The 20,646-nt window shown below is 41.3% G+C and overlaps 1 protein-coding gene across 4 annotated transcripts in view; it reads left to right on the forward strand.

Moving 5' to 3' along the window:
• Window positions 1–12,853: 12,853 nt before the first annotated feature.
• Window positions 12,854–20,646, forward strand: part of LOC145357750 (sickle tail protein homolog) — a 567,669-nt gene continuing 559,876 nt past the window's right edge. For 3 of the 4 annotated variants that reach the window (XM_080211229.1, XM_080211212.1, XM_080211237.1), the window contains exon 1: window positions 12,857–13,233. Coding sequence is in view for 2 of the 4 variants with exons in the window: in XM_080211212.1 (XP_080067338.1) it covers window positions 13,161–13,233 (73 nt within the window). In the remaining 2 variants the exon portion in view is untranslated. Of the gene's footprint in view, window positions 13,234–20,646 lie in introns of all 4 variants that reach the window. The other variant, XM_080211333.1, reaches the window with a different exon arrangement.

Genomic DNA, 20,646 nt, shown 5'->3' on the forward strand with positions numbered 1-20,646 from the left:
CCAAGAACAAACTGTCATTGGGTCCATCTTATAACTCTAACATGCCAACAACCTGTCTCAGCCAAATCTTGTTACTCAAACTATTTTGAAGAAAAATACACAATTGTTTCAGAATTATACTATTTTTTCAGTAACTGAACAATCTAATGTCAAAAAATAAGATGTTAAACAGAAAGTTAAATGTTTCACAGCAACAAAATTACACTTACTCATTTAATTGACTTGTGTCTTTTAATGGCTTCTTTAAAGATTTTACTTCAACATCAACCTACCCCAGTGCCTGGGCTTTAGCTGAATTTTCCCCCATGACTTGCTTGGGGGGCCTGCCTGGAGGAGTCATTGAATACAAGCTACCTAGGGATTGGTAATTAACTCACCAGGTGGAACTCATACACTAAGCACTGTATAAAGCAGGCCCCTGAATGGGTCTATTATTCCATTTGTCCCAGTTGAGTTCACCAAAGGCTTGTGGGTTTTGATTCACATTATTTTGTGCAATAAAAACACTGTTCCTTTACAGCTGACTCTTGGAGTTATTATACCTCAGAATAAGTAAAGATTTTTCCAACTATGTCTGAGCATGTGCATTTTATGGAAAATTCTCAACAAATTTCAATAAGTTTCTGAATTGAAGTAGAAAACTGAAGTGTTAGGATTGGAGAAGATTTTTTGATTTTTCCAAGAGAGTTTGGAGATTTATTTCAGGCATGTCTCACATTTAACATACTAACTGGTTCTTTGTTCATGATTAAACATCAATAGCACATTTGGGTTATTTCACTGACATTTGGAGATCAAAATAGAATAATTTCATGAAGAATATATTGTTTTTCTTTCACAGAAAAGTCATAGTATTTCATTTTCTTCCTTAATCTATATTCTAAACCTTGCGGGAAGATAAATGTGAATAATTGAATTTCTCTAGATTGATATAGGCCACTGTCAATCATATTATTCCCTTCATTTTAGCATCAAATACAATTTTTAAAGCTCATCGTCTGTCCAGAGAGTGCTTAAAATGTATTTTTTATATGTTGGTTATATAAATAATTGTTTATGGAAACCCATTTTCATTAAGGACTCTACAGGTCAGCATCTACACCAAGTGTTTTCAGGCAGTAATATAAATGTTGTAACTAGGGCGAGGGCAGGGAAAGCACTAATGGGATGTCTAACAGTACAGATTCCTCAACAGATAGGAGAAAGAAATAGTCCTAAAGGGGTTAGGAGCAATTTTGCTCCTTTTCCCCTGACCTTCCCAGGCTGCCAGGCCTTGCCATCTTCAATTTCCTCAATACTCCTGAGCTCAAAGTCTTCCCTCTCCTGGCTTCCACAGCACATGTCCTGACCATTCCCAAAACTGATAAACAGGTGTCCCTAATGATACTACTAGTGTGACACTCCTGTTCCTTTAAAACCTTCAAAACAATTAGATAGGTTGATCATCATTAAGCTATATTGATGAAAAATTCTGCATCGGATACAATACTAATGACAAGACTGAACATGCACCACATCTCAGACTGCAGGAATTTTGTAGTGGACCATTATATGCTTAAAATAGAGAAACAAAAAAAAAGGCAGCCTGTTCAAAGAGGACAGTCCTGATGCACGTAGCTCAAACTAGATGTGGGTGCATATACATCAGCAGTGGAATATTACTCCAGTTTATAAAAGTGTGCCTTTATTTAAAATGAGACAATCAAATCAAGATATAAAAAGCTAGCAAAGATCCAATAGCCAATATACCAGCATTACATTTAGTTGGGCTGATATTTCACAAAGTAGGCTTTCGCTCTCTGCTTGCCTCTCTCAAAGTGACATGCCTCCTGAAACAGAAAACTACCCAAGTGAAACTGCCAGACGTTAAAATATAAAAGCCACCTGCTCCATGTGTATGCAGTCTACTGCTGAAGATAAAACCCCAGTGAATATGTTCATTTTCCAGACAAATCTGAAAGGTTGCCAGATGACAGATGTTAATATGAATATTTTGGTGCAAGGCAACAAAAATATTGACAGGAATATTCGAACATCAGTTGCATTTATGAGGATTAAATGAGGCCTGTTCCTGGGACTTATAATCAAATGGATAAATTCAGGAAAGACTAAATACGGTAGAAGTCCCCTTTTCCCCATAAAATATTCAGGTTAAATGTGTTTGGGCAGTATTAGCCTAATATTTGGATGAAAAATGGAAAATTCATGTTGATAGATGAGGAGTGCCTTTGCAATAGTTGTGTCAAACAGTTTTTCAGGAAATCTTCAATAGACAGGAGTCCCAAGATTAGGACTATTTCTTTCTCCTATCTGTTGAGGAATCTGTACTGTTAGAATCCCATTAGTACTTTCCCTGCTCTCACCCTAGTTACAACATTTATATTACTGCCTGAAAGCACTTGGTATAGAAGCTGACTTGTAGAGTCCTTAATGAAAATAGGTTTCCGTTCAAAATTATTTACATAGCCAACATACAAAAAAATACATTTTAAGCACTCTGAGCAGACAATGAGTTCAAAAAATTGAATTTTATGCCAAAATGAAGGGAATAATATGATTGACGGATGCCTATATCAATCTAGAGAAATCCAATTATTCATGTTTATCTTCCTGCAAGGTTTAGAATATAGATTAAGGAAGAAAATGAAATATTATGACTTAGGCTCATATGTTTGATAGGACTTTGCAACTTGTTCCTTTACTGATCCATAATGGAGTTGAGAGATTCTCTTTTCAAGGATAGATGACCTATTTACTTCTACTATTTTATCCTGCTCCAACATTATGTATCAAATTCAATGACCCTTTTGCAGATTCAGGATTCATATTTTCTGCTTATCCTTCAATCTCAGCTCATTCTATTTCTTAATCTTCCATCACGCTTTTACTCTTTTTCAACTCTTGATGTTTTCTTCTGTCAACATCGTCAGGGAAGAAACTACATTCCTGGTTTGATTTCAGACATGAGTATGTCACTTTAAACAAACTTTGAGACACACTATATCATCCATTAGTTCTTTCCTGAGAAATCACTCATTTTCTTTTTGGTTTCCCAGAGAACAACATGGCTGAGGCATTCAAATTGAGTGAACATGACCTACACAAGAAATCTAGATACAACCTATGGAGAATCATCAAAGACGCCAAGAGACAATACCAAACCAAGCTAGAGTCCCAGGCTAGGCACACAAACACCCACCAATTACTGCATGGTCTGCATGACATTGCAGGTTACAAGGTGAAGATGAGCAGACTTGCCAACAACAATGCACCCCTCCCTGATGAGCTCAATATATACTACTGTCGTTTGGGAAGGGGTCAGCGAAAGGACATCCACTCTGACAGCCTTGGCTGAACTAGTATCTGAAGTCACCATTGCAGACATCTGATCAGCCTTCTTGAAAGTTAAGCAGTGTAAAGCCACTGGCCCGGATGGGGTACCCAGATGAGCACTCAGGTCCTGTGCAGACCAGGTAGCGGGGCTAAATGCAGACATCTTTAATCTATCTTTACACCTCCAACCTGAGGTCCCTACTTGCTTCAAGAAGACAACCATCATCCCTATACCAAATAAAAGCCAGGCAGCATGCCTTACTGACTACCGCCCGATAACTCTAATATCCATCATTATGAAGTGCTTTGAAAGGTTAGTCATGGCACAAATCAACTCTGGGGGTCTCCTAGATTGCCTAGATCCACTACAGTTCATCTATTGTCCCAACAGATCCACAGCAGACAACATTTCCCTGGTCATACACTCAACCCTGGAATACCTGGACAACAAGGATACTTATGTCAGATTCCTTTTTATTGACTGCAGCTCAGCCTTCAACGCCATTATCCCAACAAAACTAATCTCCAAACTCTGTGGCCTGGAGCTCAGCTCCTCCCTTTGTGACTGGATCCTAGACTTCCCCAACTCACAGACTGCAATCAGTTAGGGTAGGTAACAACACGGAGCACACCGCAAGGCTGTGTCCTAAGCCTCTTATGATATTCCTCATACATGTTTGGCCAAATTCCCCTCCAACTCAATTTTCAAGTTTCCTGATGACACCACTGTAGTGCATTGGATCTCAAACAATGACAAGGCAGAGTACAGGAAAGAGATAGAGAATCTGGTGAAATGGTGCAATGACAATAATCTCTCCCTCAATGTCAATCAAATGAAGGAGAAAGTCATCGGCTTCAGGAAATATTGTGGAGGACATGCACTGTCTACATTAAAGATGATGAAGTGGAAATGGTTGAGAGCTTTAGGTTTCTAGGTGTTCAGATCACCAACAATCTGACCTGGTCCTTCCACGCTGACGCTTTGGTTAAGAAAACCTACAACTTTCTACTTTTTTAGAAGACAAAGGAAATTCAGCATGTCCACTACAACTCTCACAAATTTTTACAGATGGACCATAAAAAGCGTCCTTTCCGGATGCATCACAGCTTGGTATGACTCCTACTCTGACCAGGGCCGCAAGAAAGACAACCACAAAGAATTGTGAATGTAGCCCAGTCCATCATCCAAACCAGCCTCCCATCCATTGACTCCATCTACATTTCTCACTGCCTCGGGAAAGCAGCCAGCAAATCAAGGACCTTACGCACCCCAGACATACTCCCTTCTTCTGTCGGGAAAAAGATACAATAGTCTAAAAACATGAACCAACCGATTCAAGAACAGCTTCTTCCCTGCTGCCATCAGACTTTTGAATGGTCCTATCACATATTAAGCTGATTTCTCTCCTCACCCTACTAGTAACTGTAACACTATATTCTGCACCGTATCCTTTCCTTCTCCCCTATGTACTCTATGAATAGTATGTTTTGTCTGTAGTAGCTCGCAAGAAACAACATTTTTCACTGTATCCCAATATGTGACAATAATAAATCAATTCAATGACTTTTCCTTTTCCTTTTATTTCAGACACTTTTCTTGCATCATACTGTATTACTTCTCATATGATTTGTGTGTGTGGGGTGGGGGTTGTTATTTTCTCTCTCATCCAGGTGGAAAGTTTTGCAACATAAAAATGGAAGACTGCCTATTTGCTACAGAAGTCTTCAACAGCAGCCAACCCCAGCTCCTATTGCCCTGTCCTTAATCTCTTCCAGCAATGGCACCAAGACCTTACAAGCACTTCTACATAGAACATAGAACAGTATAGCACAGCACAGTACTTCTGCAACCTAGAATTTTGTTTCATAGCCTATGAATTATCTGCTGCTTGACAAAGCTCCTTAATCAATAAGTTATAGTATCTTTTCTAAACCATATCATCCACCCGCCTCCCCACGCCCCCCACCCCACACACACACTAGCTGCTCTGTCACCAGACTACTTATCTAATTGGGATCCTGTACTCATTTATTGCCAGTAATCCTTTATGACAATTAAGTCTCTTCTTTTGCTACATCAAACAGTTTCTTAAATGTCATCTGTTACTCTGACATGTGCTGGGGGCAGACAGAGTGAACATTTAAGTTGGTAGATGGGGTGCTAATAAGCAGACACAGAGCTTCTTGAGTATTGATAGGAGCCCACTCATCAGACAAACGGAGAGTATTCCATCTGAGGTGGGGTACAATGGGATATTCAGACTTGACCAAATTGCTGGTGTATGATTTAAAAGTGCTTGTGCTACAAGGATCACTAGAGTAGGCGTTATGAGGAATGTGACCTTTTGGTCAGACTAACAAAAGTGGATGACTGATCAGAAGTTGTTGTCTGACTTCAAGGTCAGGCAAAGATAAGCAGATGACTGGACAATGCAGTAAATTATCAGCCTAGGTGAATAAATTGCTGGCATTGTTTGCGTTAAAGATCAGGTCATTATGTGACTTCATCTGACATTAGACATTTAGAATTAGACTTAGAATTGTGAGGCAAGAACAGAGTGAGTCAATGATGGAATAAATATATAGAAACATAGAAAATAGGTGCAGGAATAGGCCATTTGGCCCTTCGAGCCTGCACCACCATTCAATATGATCATGGTTGATCATGCACTTTCAGTATCCACTCTCTCTCTCCATATTCCTTGAACCTTTAGCCCCAAGGGCCACGTCCACCTCCCTCTTGAACATATCTAATCGACTGGCCCCAACAGCTTTCTGTGATAAAGTATTTGACAGTTTCACAACTCTCTGAGTCAAGAAGTTCTTCCTCATCTCAATCCTGAATGGCTTACCCCTTATTCTTAGATTGTGACCCCTAGTTCTGGACTTCCCCAGCATCAGGAACATTCATCCTACATTTAGCCTGTACAGTTCCATCAGGATTTTATATGTTTCTATGAGATCCCTTCTCACTCTTCTAAATTCCAGTGAGTACAAGCCCAGTTGATCTAGTCTCTCTTCATATGTCAGTCCTGCCATTCTGGAAATCAATCTGGTGAATCTTTGCTGGACTCCCTCAGTAGTAAGAATGTCCTTCCTCAGACTAGGAGACCAAAACTACACTCAATATTCAGGATGTGGAGTCACCAAGGCCCTGTATAACTGCAGCAAGACATCGTTACTGCTATTATCAAATCCTCTTGCTATGAAAGCCAGTATGCCATTAGCTTTCCTCACTGTCCGCTGTACCTGCATGCAAACCTTCAGCGACTGTTCCACCATGACGCCCAGGTCATGTTGTGCTCTCCCTTTTCCTAAACTGCCACCATTCAGATAATAATCTTTCTTCCTGTTTTTGCCACCAAAGTGGATAACCTCACATTTACCCACATTATATTGCATTTGCCCACTCTGTCAATATTCACTCAGGAAGAAACTGTAACTTTGAATGGCCTCTTAGGTGCTATCCTCTGTATGCCTACTTGTATTGAATAAATTGCTGCTTGGTTCACCTACAGCCGACTCTGGGTTGACTGTCCTTAGATATTTCCACAACAACATCACAATCCTGACATTTGACTTTTGGATAGGCTTAGTATAGTCACAAGGCAAATTACTCGCCATAGAAGTCCTTGCTCTTGTAGCCACAGTATTTAGATTTGATTTATTATTGCACATGTATTAGTATACAGTGAAAAGTATTATTTCTTGCATGCTACACAGACAAAGCATACCGTACGTAGGGAAGAAAAGGAGAGAGCGTAAAATGTAGTATTATAGTCATAGCTAGGATGTAGTGAAAGATCAACTTAATGCAAGGTAAGTCCATTCAAAGATCTGATGGCAGCAGGGAAGAAGCTGATTTTGAGTCAGTCGGTATGTGTCCTCAGACTTTTGTATCTTTTTCCCGACAGAAGAAGGTAGAAGAGAGAATGTCTGGGTGCGTGGGGTCCTTGGTAATGCTGGTTGCTATTCCAGGGCATTGGGAAGTGTAGACAGTGTCAATGATTGTGGGGCTAGTATGAGTGATGGGCTGGGCTTCATTTATGATCCTTTGTAGTCTCTTGCAGTCTTGGGCTGAGCAGGAGCCATACCAAGCTATGATACAACCAAAAAGAATGTTTTCCATGATACATCTGTTGAGTTGCTGAGAGTTGTTGTGGATGTGCCAAATTTCCTTAGCGTCCGCATGGGGGGACCAGGACAGGCTATTGGTGATCTGAACACCTAAAAACTTGAAGCCCTTGACCACTTCTACTTCATCCCCATTGAGGTAGACAGAAGCTTGCCCTCCACTACGCTTCCTGAATTTGATGATTATTTCCTTTGTTTTGTTGACTTTGAGGGAGGGATTATTGGTTGGTCTTGTTAGGTTTCTGGTTAATGGTAACCCGTAGGATGATGCTAGTGGGGGATTTGCTATGGGAATGTTGTTGACAGTCAAGAGGAAATGGTTAGATTCTCTCTAGTTAGATCATTGTCTGGCACGTGTGTGGTGTAAACATTACATGTCACTTAGCAGTTCAAGACTGAATATTATCCACGTCTTGCTGCATGCAGGCACAGACTGCTTCACAATCTGATGAATCGCAAATGGTACTGAACACTGCAATCATCAGCAAACACCCATACTTCTGTCGTTATGATGGTTAGAATCGATGAAGCAACTGCAGGAGTCGAGCACACTACCCCAACGAACACTTGCTGTGATATCCTTGTCTGAGATGATTGACCTCTCATAAAAATTCACAAGCATCACTCCCTCCACAATTGACACGATGCAGTAGGGTGTACCATTTACAGGATGCACTGCAGCAACTCACCAGTACTCCTTAGACAGCATCTTCCAAACCCACTACCATGGTGGTGGCACAATAGCACAGTGGTTAGCACTGCTACCTCACAGTGCCAGGGATCTGGGTTTGATTCCCGGCTTGGGTCACTATCTATTGCGAAGTTTGCACGTTCTCCCCGTGTCTGCATGGGTTTCCTCTAGATGCTCCAGTTTCCTTCCACAATCTGAAAGACTTGCTGGTCAGGTGCATTGACCTGAACAGGTGCCGGATTGTGGCAACTAGGGGAATTTCACAGTAACTTCATTGCAGTATTAACATAAGTCTTAATTGTGACTAATAAACTTTAAACATCAAGAAAAACAAGGGCACCAGATGCAAGGAAACACCACCACCTAAAAATTCCCCTCCAAGCCACTTATCATCCTGGAAATATATCACTGTTCCTTCACTGTCGCTGCATCAAAATCCTGGAACTCCCTCCCTAATAGGTTAACCTATATCACATGGATTGCAGTAGTTTAAGAAGGCAGCTCAGCACTACCTTTTCAAGGGCAATCAGGGATAAGCAGTGACTCCCCCATCCATGAATAAATAAAGGAAATAAGCTCCCCAAGGATCCTTCCTTGATCCTCACCCTTCCTTCATCTAGGGATACGCTTATGTGCCAACATCTGTAAGTATGTTACCCATTTCCACTAATACTAACAAAATACCACTTCCTTCAACTAACTCCATGCTGACAGCCCAAATGTTGAATATCAAATCATGGATGAAGCAAAAGTTCCTAATTGAACATCAGAAAGACTTTGCAGCCTTGCCACTGATTCCATACCCCTCCTTAGTTTGTTTTGAAGACTGAACCATTTTATTTGACATTGAACTAAACTTCTTATACTTCATTTTTTTCACTATGGAGATTGCCAAATTCCACTTCCATAACACTGCTCATCTCCATCATCAATGAAACTCTATCAACTCATCCATGCCATGCCTGTCCAACATGACATGACTTTTTGACTATTTATACTTCTGCCATCTTCATCTTTGTCTGCTCTAAGTCTTGCTCACCCTCAGTGACCATTATTGGCTCCCTATTTTCTAACAGATTTAATTTAAAATTCCTGTCCAAATTACACCACAGCATTATGCCACCTCTGTAATCTTTTCCAATTTTATGTGTCCCTATGCGCCATGCTCAATCCAATCCATAGAATCCCTACAGTGCAGAAAGAGGCCATTGGCCCATCGAGTCTGCACCAACCACAATCCCACACAGGCCCTATTCCCGTAACCCCACATATTCACCCTGCTAATCCCCCGACACTATAGTCAATTTAGCATGGCCAATCAATCTAGTCTGCACATCTTTGGACTGTGGGAGGAAACTGCAGCATCCGGAACCAGAACAACTTAGTGCATGAATTTCAGAAGCTTTTCATGAGTGTATGACAACTAGAATACTAGTTTGTAAAAATAATGACTGTACACGCTAATCAGTTTATCTGTTTAAATCCATATGTTATAACTATTCCCCAGAATCTACCAATTTGCTCTATTGCTCACAAGAAAACTAATTTAAACAATTTTTTGTTGAAAAGTCAAATCACAGCTTAATAAAATTGCCTGCAACCTCACTGTAACTTCCATCAATCCCGCACACATTTACTTGACATGCCACTTTTTATACTGAAACAGGAAGAAATCCACAAGAAGCAGCTTTAAAAGGAACTATCAAAACAACAGTACATTCCTCAAACCTTTTAGACATTGCACCTAACCCAAAACCAAATATTTTTTTAAAAGCTGCGCTCAGAAATGTTTCCTCTTAACTGCAATGAATGGTGCAATTGAAAGCTTTCATTTGGTTACCTCTCAGTGGTTCCAATGGTAAATATACTCAACTGCATGGTATTTAGCCATATGGACCCATTGGATCCCAGATAACACCAAGTACTGTGCTAGGTTAATTGGCCTTGTCAGAGCCTTATTTGGGATATTTGTTAAGCATGGGCCAAGGTCGGAAAAGAAAAGCCGGGCTTCTCATTGATTCATGCTTATCATTACCAATCAGTGAACCTTCTAGTAATGATAGGATGCCCGTAATTAGTCTGCCACCATCTAGATTATATAGTGTAGGACTTAGGAAATGGACTCTTCTAATATGAAAACTGCCATTTTAGGGCTCAAAGGGACAGCCACATTTACTCCATCCAGTTTCAGTTCGCTGTTCAACTGCAGAGAAGAACATTTACACCAGGTTCCCCAGTATCTCAGAATGGCCCCTGCCCTCTTTTTGTTGACCTCAGTATTTGCATGGCAAACAAATATTGTAATGCCCAGGAATGGCTGTTTTCCACTTGCAGCCCAGAGTTCCTATGTTATGTTATGTTATGTTCCTATGTTATGTACTCGTTACAGTTTAGAAGAATGAGGGGAGATCTCATTGAGACATATAAGATGATGAATGGGATGGATAGGATAGAGGTGGAGAGACTCTTCCCGCTCAAAAAAGACAGTAGGACTAGGGGGCACAGCCTCAAGATAAAGGGCTAGATGGCCTACTCCTGCTCCTATTTCTTATGTTCTTATGTTCTTATAATGAAGTCTCACCTTCATAACTAACCAAACTTCCTGAATACGTCCTAAGTTAGCAACCAACCTATTCATTCCAAAATAAGCTTCCCTATCATGGTTAGTTGGTTGGTTCGTGATGTGGAGTGACACCAACAATGTGGCTTCAATTCCTGTGCCAACTGAGGTTATCCATGAAGATCCCATCTTGTCCTGTGCCTGAGGTATGGTGATCCTCAGCTTAAATCACCACCAACTAGCTCTCCCTCAAAGGTGGGAACAGCCTATGTACAATGACAATATTCATTTTACAGTCACCTCCAGAGGACTTGTCCCTGAATCCTCTCCACACTGTCCCTTTTGACATCATCTGTAGGCTGCATTGGGTCAGTTTTCCTATAAATATAGTTCACAACCGGGTCTCTCTGCGGCCCTCCCCTCAAGCCCCAAATCATCTTTATGTTATCTGACTATCTAGTCCAAAGGATAAGTCAAAATTCCCTCCAACAAAGTATCAGGAAGACCAACACCATCACTTCCAATTCTGATTATAAACTCACTCCCTTGCTACCCAGGTACAAAAGGGAAGATGGACTAAATGAACCTGGAGACAGCATGAGGGGAAATGGAAGAAAAATTCAGGTTGAACAGAGGAAATGAGACACAGAAAGCGGGTAGAGAGTGGGAAATGACTACAGGTATAGGAAGAGGCTTTGAATTGGAGGGATAAAAGAAGGTGGGGAAGTGAAAATCCTAGCTGAACTCTACTCAAATTTAGGTAACAACAAAGTCCATGAACAACTTATAATTGTTACAGGCAAGGGGACAGGGAAAAGGCACTTTACGGTTGTGAAACAAAAACACAGTCAAGGGCAGCTTAACAATGACTCATGTCAGTATTCAGAAAAACAAGAGAAACAAAATTGATGCAAATCTACTAGGTCAACCTGTAGTTAAACATTGACCATAAAGAATTTTGGTGCACCATTATTAACTTAAGATATCTCAGAAAAAGAACACAGATGCGCTTTTGTCAAGATACCATTTTTGCATGGGAATTAATACAAATTAATCAAATGACCTTTTAAATGATTGAAACATTACAGAGCAACTGTCAAATAGATTCAATGCACTGAAAATGAAACCTCACCTTCCGGTGTTTAACAATGGATATATATATTCTATTCTTCCAAACTTAAAGCTGGAATTGATGGTTACGTTTGGCATAAAACTTCACTTTTATTGACATTCATGTTGGCTTAAGGTACACCACTCACAGAATATTTTATGGCAAATTCATGGGTACAATAGTAAAGTAAAATATTTAAATATATATGTTTTATTAGTTGGTACATTTTAAGGGCAATTGTCATTTTAGTTTCTTTGGCTTGTTTATTCTAACACTTATTTAAAACAATATTTATCTGGCATGTTATATTTATTTAAAACAGTATTTAACTGGCATGTTGTATGTATATAAAACAGTATTTAACTGGCATGTTGTACGTATTTAAAACAGTATTTAATTGGCATGTTGTATTTTTGCCATATGCCGCAAAACGAATAATTGGCTGCTATTTCAAAGTATGTGGATGTAGCCAAAACGGGTGCAATTCAAAACACGCCTGGGAATTTAAAATGTAACTAGCTGAAGTTACATTTTTTTAAAAAGCTCACTCCCTTGACAGAAACCGCTGGATCAATTAATTTGGAACAAAACGACTATTAAATCTGCACAGCACCCCAGAGCTCATGAAGTATTAAAATAAGGTTTCCAACTTCAGAGCACTGAAGCAGCAATTTGACTTCGGTAGGTTAAAAAAAATGACAAGCGCCTCAATGGAAAACTAAAAATACAAGATCTGCATGTGATATATTTTAACCAGTTTTAATGCACGCCCTACATTCTCTCTTTTCACATTTAAACACACGGGCCCTTTTTTTTCTATTTACGTGCGGCAACCTTGCAGCAACTGGTCTGAAGATGACGCAGTGTAGCTGCAATCATGTTATTAATAATTACCGATAGGACGCCGCTCAGAACGGCGCGATCACCTACTCTCCCCGGCCTCCCCCTCCCCCCCACCCAAACCTCTCTTTCTCTCAAGGGGAGTTGGTATATTAGCTCCTAATCCCCCTGAGCAGGAGCTGCCCAGGTGAATGCAGGCAGCTTCCGGCCGGTTGGCCGGTGGGCAGTCAGCGAGGCGAATGGGCGGGCCCGGGACTGCAGTCTTCGCGTGAAGTGCGCTGCACTCTGACAGCAGCCCGCCACTCAATGAGACCCAGAGAGCGTGGGGAAGAGCATGACAGGACTGCGATTCTCCCGAGCTCTGCATAGCACTCCGTTCGCTTCTTGCTGACTTGACACCCCGTACAAAACAACCGACACACGCATTTAATACACGGCCAGGAAGAAGTCTTCGACTGGCACACACTCAAAAAAATAAAATCACCACAGTAATGTCTGGAAACCGGGTTCAGTTCGCAGGACTACCGCCCCCGGGAGATGCGAAGGATCGTTACAAAGTAGCACGTAAGTGTTTATTTTGACAAAAAAAAGTTTTGACTTATTCTTAGCTTGGGCACGTGTCGTTGACAGAAAGTAAACTAATTAATTTCATCTGTGGTGACCTTATCGCATCCTTGGTGAATGATTGTGGGGTGAAACACAGTGGTGGTACAGAATGTTGTGTTTTACATAGCTTCACAGACTTAATATCAACCCTAGCTACTTCCAACTTAACTTCAGTGCTTAACAGTGAATGGCCTGAAGCTGTGTTAACATTCCCGTTCTTTTCAAAGACATGCTTAAAATTCCAATATTTACAATTAATGTTTGACTTCAGCTTCATCACGCAAAATGTAAACATTATATGTATTAACATGATTTATGTTGACTTAATGTTAGAATGTAAACTTACGTAACCTTGCTGTTTTAAAAAAAGTATTTTATCCTTCGTTTCTGAGAATGCTTTTTCTGTGTGCCTTTTGTAATATATATGTTACAGAAATTTTTCCCCTTGTAACTTATGCATGCCTGATGGCAGACAGTCTTTGTTCTCTTGACAAGTTATGCTCCAAAGTGCCCATTCATCTTGTGGATCGCTTCTGCACCTGTGTAACCAATGTACTGGCACTTTTCACAACAAAAGCAGAGACAACTACCTTGCCGAATGTTGTATGGCGATTCCTCCAGCTAGTAAGACTGCCTATTTCAATAACAACAGCTTGTATATATTTACATAGAGCTTTGAACATCCCTAGACACTTCACAGGGGTATTGTAAGCCAAAGTTCAACAGTCAGCCACATGAAGTAATATTAGGCGAGATAACTAAATGCATGGGTAAAGGGATAGATTTTAAGTAATGTCTTAAAAGAGGAAAGCGAATTTGAGGGAGGGAATTGCATTGCGTTGGACCTTGACTGTTAAAGGCATAGCCACTAATGAGGAAGCAATTAAACTCAGGAATGCTCACGAGGACAGAACTAAGAGTTAAGCTGTCTAAAGGTGATGATGCTGGAGGAGTAAGGGAGGGGTGGAACCATGAAAACTAGGATAAGAATTCTAAAATTGAGGTGTTTTTAACTGATGTCATTATAGGTCACTGAACACAGGGTTGATGGGGGAATGAAACTTGGTGTGACTGTTTTAATTTTGGTTATGACAATGCACTATTACTTCAAATACTGAATAAAGTTACTCTTGTGGGTTATATGTGATGTTCATGGTCATAACATATCTATTTAATGTTATATGAGAATGCAGTATCTAGTGTGTGAACACTGTAGTTGCTGGGGAATATGGCACTTGTAAATATTGTGGTTCTGTACTAGTAGTTGTGTTACAGTCACTTGGTCTTATATTATGAACTTTGTTTATCTTCCAACAAAAACAAACTCGATATCTTACAATATTTGGACAAATTAAGATTGGGTGGTATGAAAATGGAATGAGGTTGTTCAGTGGTTTGGGTTGAGATTAAGTTTAAATTCATTTATTAGTGTCACAAGTATACAGTATGGTCCCAAACCAGCAAGGTGATCATATATTAAGTTAACCTTAACCTCTGCTTTTAAAACTTTACATTGTGGACTGTTAAAAAGCTGTGCCTTTTATCATTTAGAACGCAATTATGTAGCCATGAAAGAAGTTCCAACACTGAAATACATAGTTACCTTATTTCATTCTAGTTTTGCATCTCTCATCTATCAAACTTATGTAGCTGAGATCTCTTATCAAATTGGAGAGAGATTCCTCACCTCTGTGTAGCTGTAATTGTAATGCCAGCCAATTGAAGTGGATGTGATTTAAACAGAAAAAAATGAGTAAAGACAAATATGAGTTTCCTTTTGTTAGTACAGTTCCTGAATACATCAAAGAGAGCACTTTCATTTATATCATGTCCTTAAGACATGTCAAGATGCCTCAAGGTAATGGGTTACTTTTGTATTGTAGGCATTGTTATGTAAGTAAATAGAACAGTCAATTTGCATATGCCCAGGCTCCACACACAGCAGTGAGAGAAAGGAGTAATATCAATAGCAGGGTGTGCGAGATTGGAGAATTCTGGAGTTTTAAAGAGTTTTAAAGCACAGAAAGAGGCCCTTTGGCCCATCATGTGTTGTGAGACTTCTTACTGTCACTATGTCTGTGCCAGCCAAACACCTATCTATTCTAATCCCATTTTCCAGCATTTGGTCCATAGCCTTGCATGCTCTGAAGTTTCAAGTGCTTATCTCAATGCTTCTTAAATATTGTGAGTTCCCACCTGAACTACCCTTTCAGGCAGTGAGTTCAAGATTCCTACAACCCCCTGGGTGAAACAAAATCCTCAATGCCTCCCAACTCTCCTGCTCCTAATCTTAAAACTATGCTCCCTGTTATTGACTGAGGGACACAACTTCTTCCTACCTACCTTATTTATGTTCCTATGATTTGTACACCTCCATGAGGTCCTCCGCCACAACCCTCCCCCACCAAGAAAACATCCCCTGCCTACCAAGCCTTTCTTCATAGCTGAAACACTCCAGCTGAGGCAGCATCTTGATTAATCTCTTCTGTATCCTTTCCAGTGCAATCACAACCTTTCTATAGTTTGGTGACCAGAACTACATACTGTGTTTGAACTGTGGTCTAATTAATGTTAACTACCTTATCTATCTACCTTGCTGGCTTCAGAAATCTTTGGGCATGCACCCCAAGGTTCCTCTCTCCTTCCTATCATCCTACTGTTCATTGTGTATTCCCTTGCTTTGTTAATCCTCCCAAAATGCTTTTGGTGATGATGCTGAGGGATGAATTTTAGCCAGGAAGCAAAGAGAATTTTCTTGGCTCTTTGTAAAGTGCCACAGAAATGTTTACATCCATCTGAATGAATGAATAAAACTTTGTCTTTCAGATGACATTTGAAATCTGCCTTTGATAAAATGGCATTTCCTCATACTATAGTGATTTGCTAACCTAGGTTGTGCGGTCAGACCCTGGAATGGAATTTGAACACACAACCTTCAGACTCTGAGAAAAAGTGCTAACTTAAAAATATCACTTTAAAAGCCTTACTTAAGATAACCTCTTCAATTTTTTTTCTGAGTATCCATATATAAGGTAGGACTTTCCTGAAATGTGACTTTTCTGATTTAAAGCATTTGGAAGTACTTTAATGTCCTGAACCTCCAATGGTTCATTTGTGCAGTGGTTTGGAAGTGGCACAGCTAATAATATTTGCAATCACCAGCTAAGTGAAGAACAGATCCCTGGAAAGGAATGGTTTGATCGAGCAGACGCAGCATGGATTCGTTAAGGGGAAGTTGTGTTCGACGAATTTATTGGATTTCTATTAGGATGTGACTGGTGCGGTAGACAGAGGGATGGATGCCTTGGTGGTTATTTTCCAAACGTCGCTGGATTCCGGGGAAGTGCCGGAAGATTGGAAAATGGCTAATGTTACGCCGTCGTTTAAGAAGGGTGGCAGGCAAAAGGCAGGGAATTATAGGCCGGTTAGTTTAACGTCTGTTGTAGGTAAAATGTTAGAATCCGTCATCAAGGAGGAAATAGCGAGGCATCTTGAGGGGAATTGCTTGATAGAGCAGACGCAGCACGGTTTCGTTAAGGGGAAGTCGTGTCTGACAAATTTATTGGAGTTCTATGAGGATGTGTCTAGGGCGGTGGATAGAGGAGAGCCGGTGGATGTGGTCTTTCTTGATTTTCAGAAGGCGTTTGACAAGGTACCTCACAAGAGGTTATTGCAGAAGGTAAGGGGGCATGGAGTTGGGGGTAGGGTGTTAGCGTGGATAGAGGATTGGTTGTCAAATAGGAGGCAGAGAGTGGGGGTTAATGGGTGCTATTCGGATTGGCGGTTGGTGACTAGTGGAGTGCCCCAGGGGTCGGTGCTGGGGCCTCAGCTATTTACCATTTATATAGATGATCTGGAGGAGGGAACCGAGTGTATGGTGTTGAAATTTGCTGATGACACCAAGATTGGTGGAACGGCAAATTGCACGGAGGGTGTGGAGAGTCTGCAGAAGGATCTTGATAGGCTGGCAAATGGGCCAGGAACTGGCAAATGGAATTTAATGTTGGCAAGTGCGAGGTGGTCCACTTTGGTAGGAATAATGGTAGGAAGGACTATTACTTACGTGGCGAAAAGCTGCAGCAGGCGACGGTGCAGAGGGACCTCGGGGTCCTTGTGCATGAGTCGCAAAAACCCAGTCTGCAGGTGCAGCAGGTGATCAAGAAGGCGAATGGAATGCTGGCCTTTATAGCGAGGGGGATAGAATATAAAAGCAGAGAGGTCTTGCTGCAACTGTATAGGGCACTGGTGAGGCCGCAGCTGGAGTACTGTGTGCAGTTTTGGCCGCTGCACTTGCGCAAGGATATTTTGGCCTTGGAGGGAGTGCAGAGGAGGTTCACTAGGCTGATACCGGAGATGAGGGGGTTGGACTATGAAGAGAGACTAAATAGACTGGGTCTGCATTTGTTGGAGTTTAGATGGATGAGAGGGGATCTTATAGAGACATATAAGATAATGAAAGGGATGGATAGGGTAGAGGTAGAGAGATTCTTCCCGCTTAGAAAGGATAGCAGGACTAGAGGACACAGCCTCAAGATAAGGCGGGGGGGGGCAGTTTAGAACGGAGTTGAGGAGGAACTTCTTCACTCAAAGGGTGGTGAATCTCTGGAATTCTCTGCCCGTTGAAGTGGTGGAGGCTACCTCGCTAAATATATTTAAGTCACGGGTAGATAGGTTTTTGACAGACAAGGGAATGAAGGGTTATGGGGAGAAAGCGGGAAAGTGGAACTGATCCACTTCAGATCAGCCATGATCTTATTGAATGGCGGGGCAGGCTCGGAGGGCTAGATGGCCTACTCCTGCTCCTATATCTTATGTTCTTATGTTCTCGCTGTATTGCATGGATTATTTGGCTGCCTATAAGTTAAATTATCCACAAAATCAAAGTTGGAGAATCATTGCAGTTTGAACTGTAAGGTTGATAGATCATAAAATAAGCAAGAGGGGGACTAGCAAGGTAAATATGTGGGGTTATGGGGATAGAGCCTGAGTGGGATTGTTGTTGGTGCAGACTCAATGGGCCAAATCACCTCCTCCTGCACAATAGGGATTCTATGATGATTCTACCTGGGCATATAGTTTTGATCCATTTTAGTCCACCCATGATATGGTGAATGAACCACAAAATGAAAATAACTTGAGTTCTTTTAAAAAATTGATGTCAAAGGTCTTAAAACTTGCAATGTTGGAAAGGGTAACAACTCTACTTTGGGTCGTCCATCATATTTGATTGGTGTTTAGTCTGCTCTGCCATCTGCAAATACACACCTCAAATTCTGTTAAAGTGTTACAATCATAGAATCCCTGTGGTACAGAAGGAGGCTGTTCAGCCCGTTAAGCCTGCACTGACTAGAATCCCACCTGAGCCCTATCCCCGCAACCTCATGAATTTACCCTGCTAATGCCTCTGACATTAGGGGCAATTTATCATGGTCAGTCAACCTAACTCGCACATCTTTGGACTGTGGGAGGAAACTGGAGCCCCTGGAGGAAACCCACACAAACACAGGGAGAACATGCAAACTCCACACAGACAGTCATCTGAGGCCAGAATTGAACCCAGGTCTCTGGAATTGTGAGGCAGCAGTGCTAACCACTGTGTGCCACCGTGTCATCTCTAGAGTGTAGAGGAAGATCAGCTTAGGTAGGTCCATTCAAAAGTCTGATGGCAGCAGGGAAGAAGTTGTTCTTGAGTCAGTTGGAACATGTCCTCAGACTTTTGTATCCTTTTCCTGACAGAAGAAAGTGGAAGAGAATATGTCCGGGGTGTGTGGGGTCCTTAATCATAATGGCAGCTTTTCTGAGACAGTGGGAAGTGTGGACAGTGTCTGTGGGTGGGAGGCTGGTTTGAGTGATGGACTGGGCTTCACAACCCTTTGTAGTTTCTTGCAGTCTTGGACAGAGCAGGAGCCATACCCATCAGTGATACAACCAGAAAGAATGCTTTCTATGGCGAATCTGTAGAAATTCATAGAGTTATAGCAGACATACCTTATCCCCCTGAGATAGTAGAGGTGTTGGTGGGCTTTCTTAAATACAGTGTCGGCATGGAGCAACAAGGACAGGTTGATGGTGATCTGGATTCCTAAAATTTGAAGCTCCTGACCATTTCTACTTCGTCCCCATTGATGTTGATGCTTCCTGAAGTTGATGATTATCTCCTTCATTTTGTTGACATTGAGGGAGAAATTATTGTCGTTGCATCAGTTCAACAGATTCTGTCTCTTTCTCCTGTATTCTGTCTCATCATTGTTTGAAATCCAACCCACAACAGTGGTGTCATCAGCAAACTTGATAATTGAGTTGGAGGGGAATTTGGCCATACTGTCATAGGTGTATAAGGAGTATAGTGAGGGGCTGAGGACAGAGGCTTGTGGAGCACTGGTGTCGAGGATGATCGTGGAGGAGGTCTTGTTGCCCATCCTTACTGACTGTGGTCTGTGGGTTAGGAAGGCTAGGATCCAGTTGCAGTGGAAGGAACCAATCCCCAGGCCACAATGTTTGTAGATGAGTCTCATAAGAATAATAGCTTTAAAGGCTGAGCTGTAGTCTATGAATAGGAGTCTGACAATGGAGTGTTGACATTGAGGGAGAGATTGTTGCCGTCACACCAGTTCACCAAATTCTCTATCTCTTTTCTGTACTCTATCTTGTTGCCTCTGAACCTATTAAGCACTTGCTAAGCTAATGCATGCTCAAGCTTGTTGAGATTCTCCCCTAAACTTTTGCAGTGCTTGACAGTCAATATCAATCACATTGCTGCCAGCTCTGATTGGCTTTAAGTGACATCATTATTGCAGCAAATTCAAAAGAAAGATTTGCATTTATTTACCATCTTTTATGACTGTAGGATGTTTTTATTCATTTGTGGGACATGGGCATCGCTGGCTGGCCAGCATTTATTGCCCATCCCTAGTTGCCCTTGCAAAGGTGCTGGTGAGCTACCTTCTTGAATTGCTGCAGTCCATGTTCCGTGGGTTGACCCACAATACCATTAGGGAGGGAATTCCAGGATTTTGACCTAGTAACTGTGAAGGAATGACAATATATTTCTAAGTCAGGATGGTGAATGGCTTGGAGAGAAACTTGCAGGTGGTAGTGTTCCCATTTATCTGCTGCCCTTGTCCTAGCTGGAAGTGGCCATGAATTTGGAAGGTGCTATCTAAAGCACTTCATAGCCAAGTGTATTGAAGTGTGCTATTGTAATTTAGAAAGGGAAGCAGTCAATTTACATATGGCAACCTCCTGCAAACAGTTATGTGACAATGGTCAAATAATCTGTTTTGGTGCTGTTGGTTGAGGGATAAATATTGGTAAATGGGGGATAATTTGAAAATGATGCCATGGGATCTTTCACATCGGTTGAGAGGACAG

Source organism: Carcharhinus amblyrhynchos, chromosome 2 (assembly GCF_965287045.1).
Source record: "Carcharhinus amblyrhynchos chromosome 2, sCarAmb.v2.hapA, whole genome shotgun sequence".
In the NCBI taxonomy this organism is placed as follows: domain Eukaryota; kingdom Metazoa; phylum Chordata; class Chondrichthyes; order Carcharhiniformes; family Carcharhinidae; genus Carcharhinus; species Carcharhinus amblyrhynchos.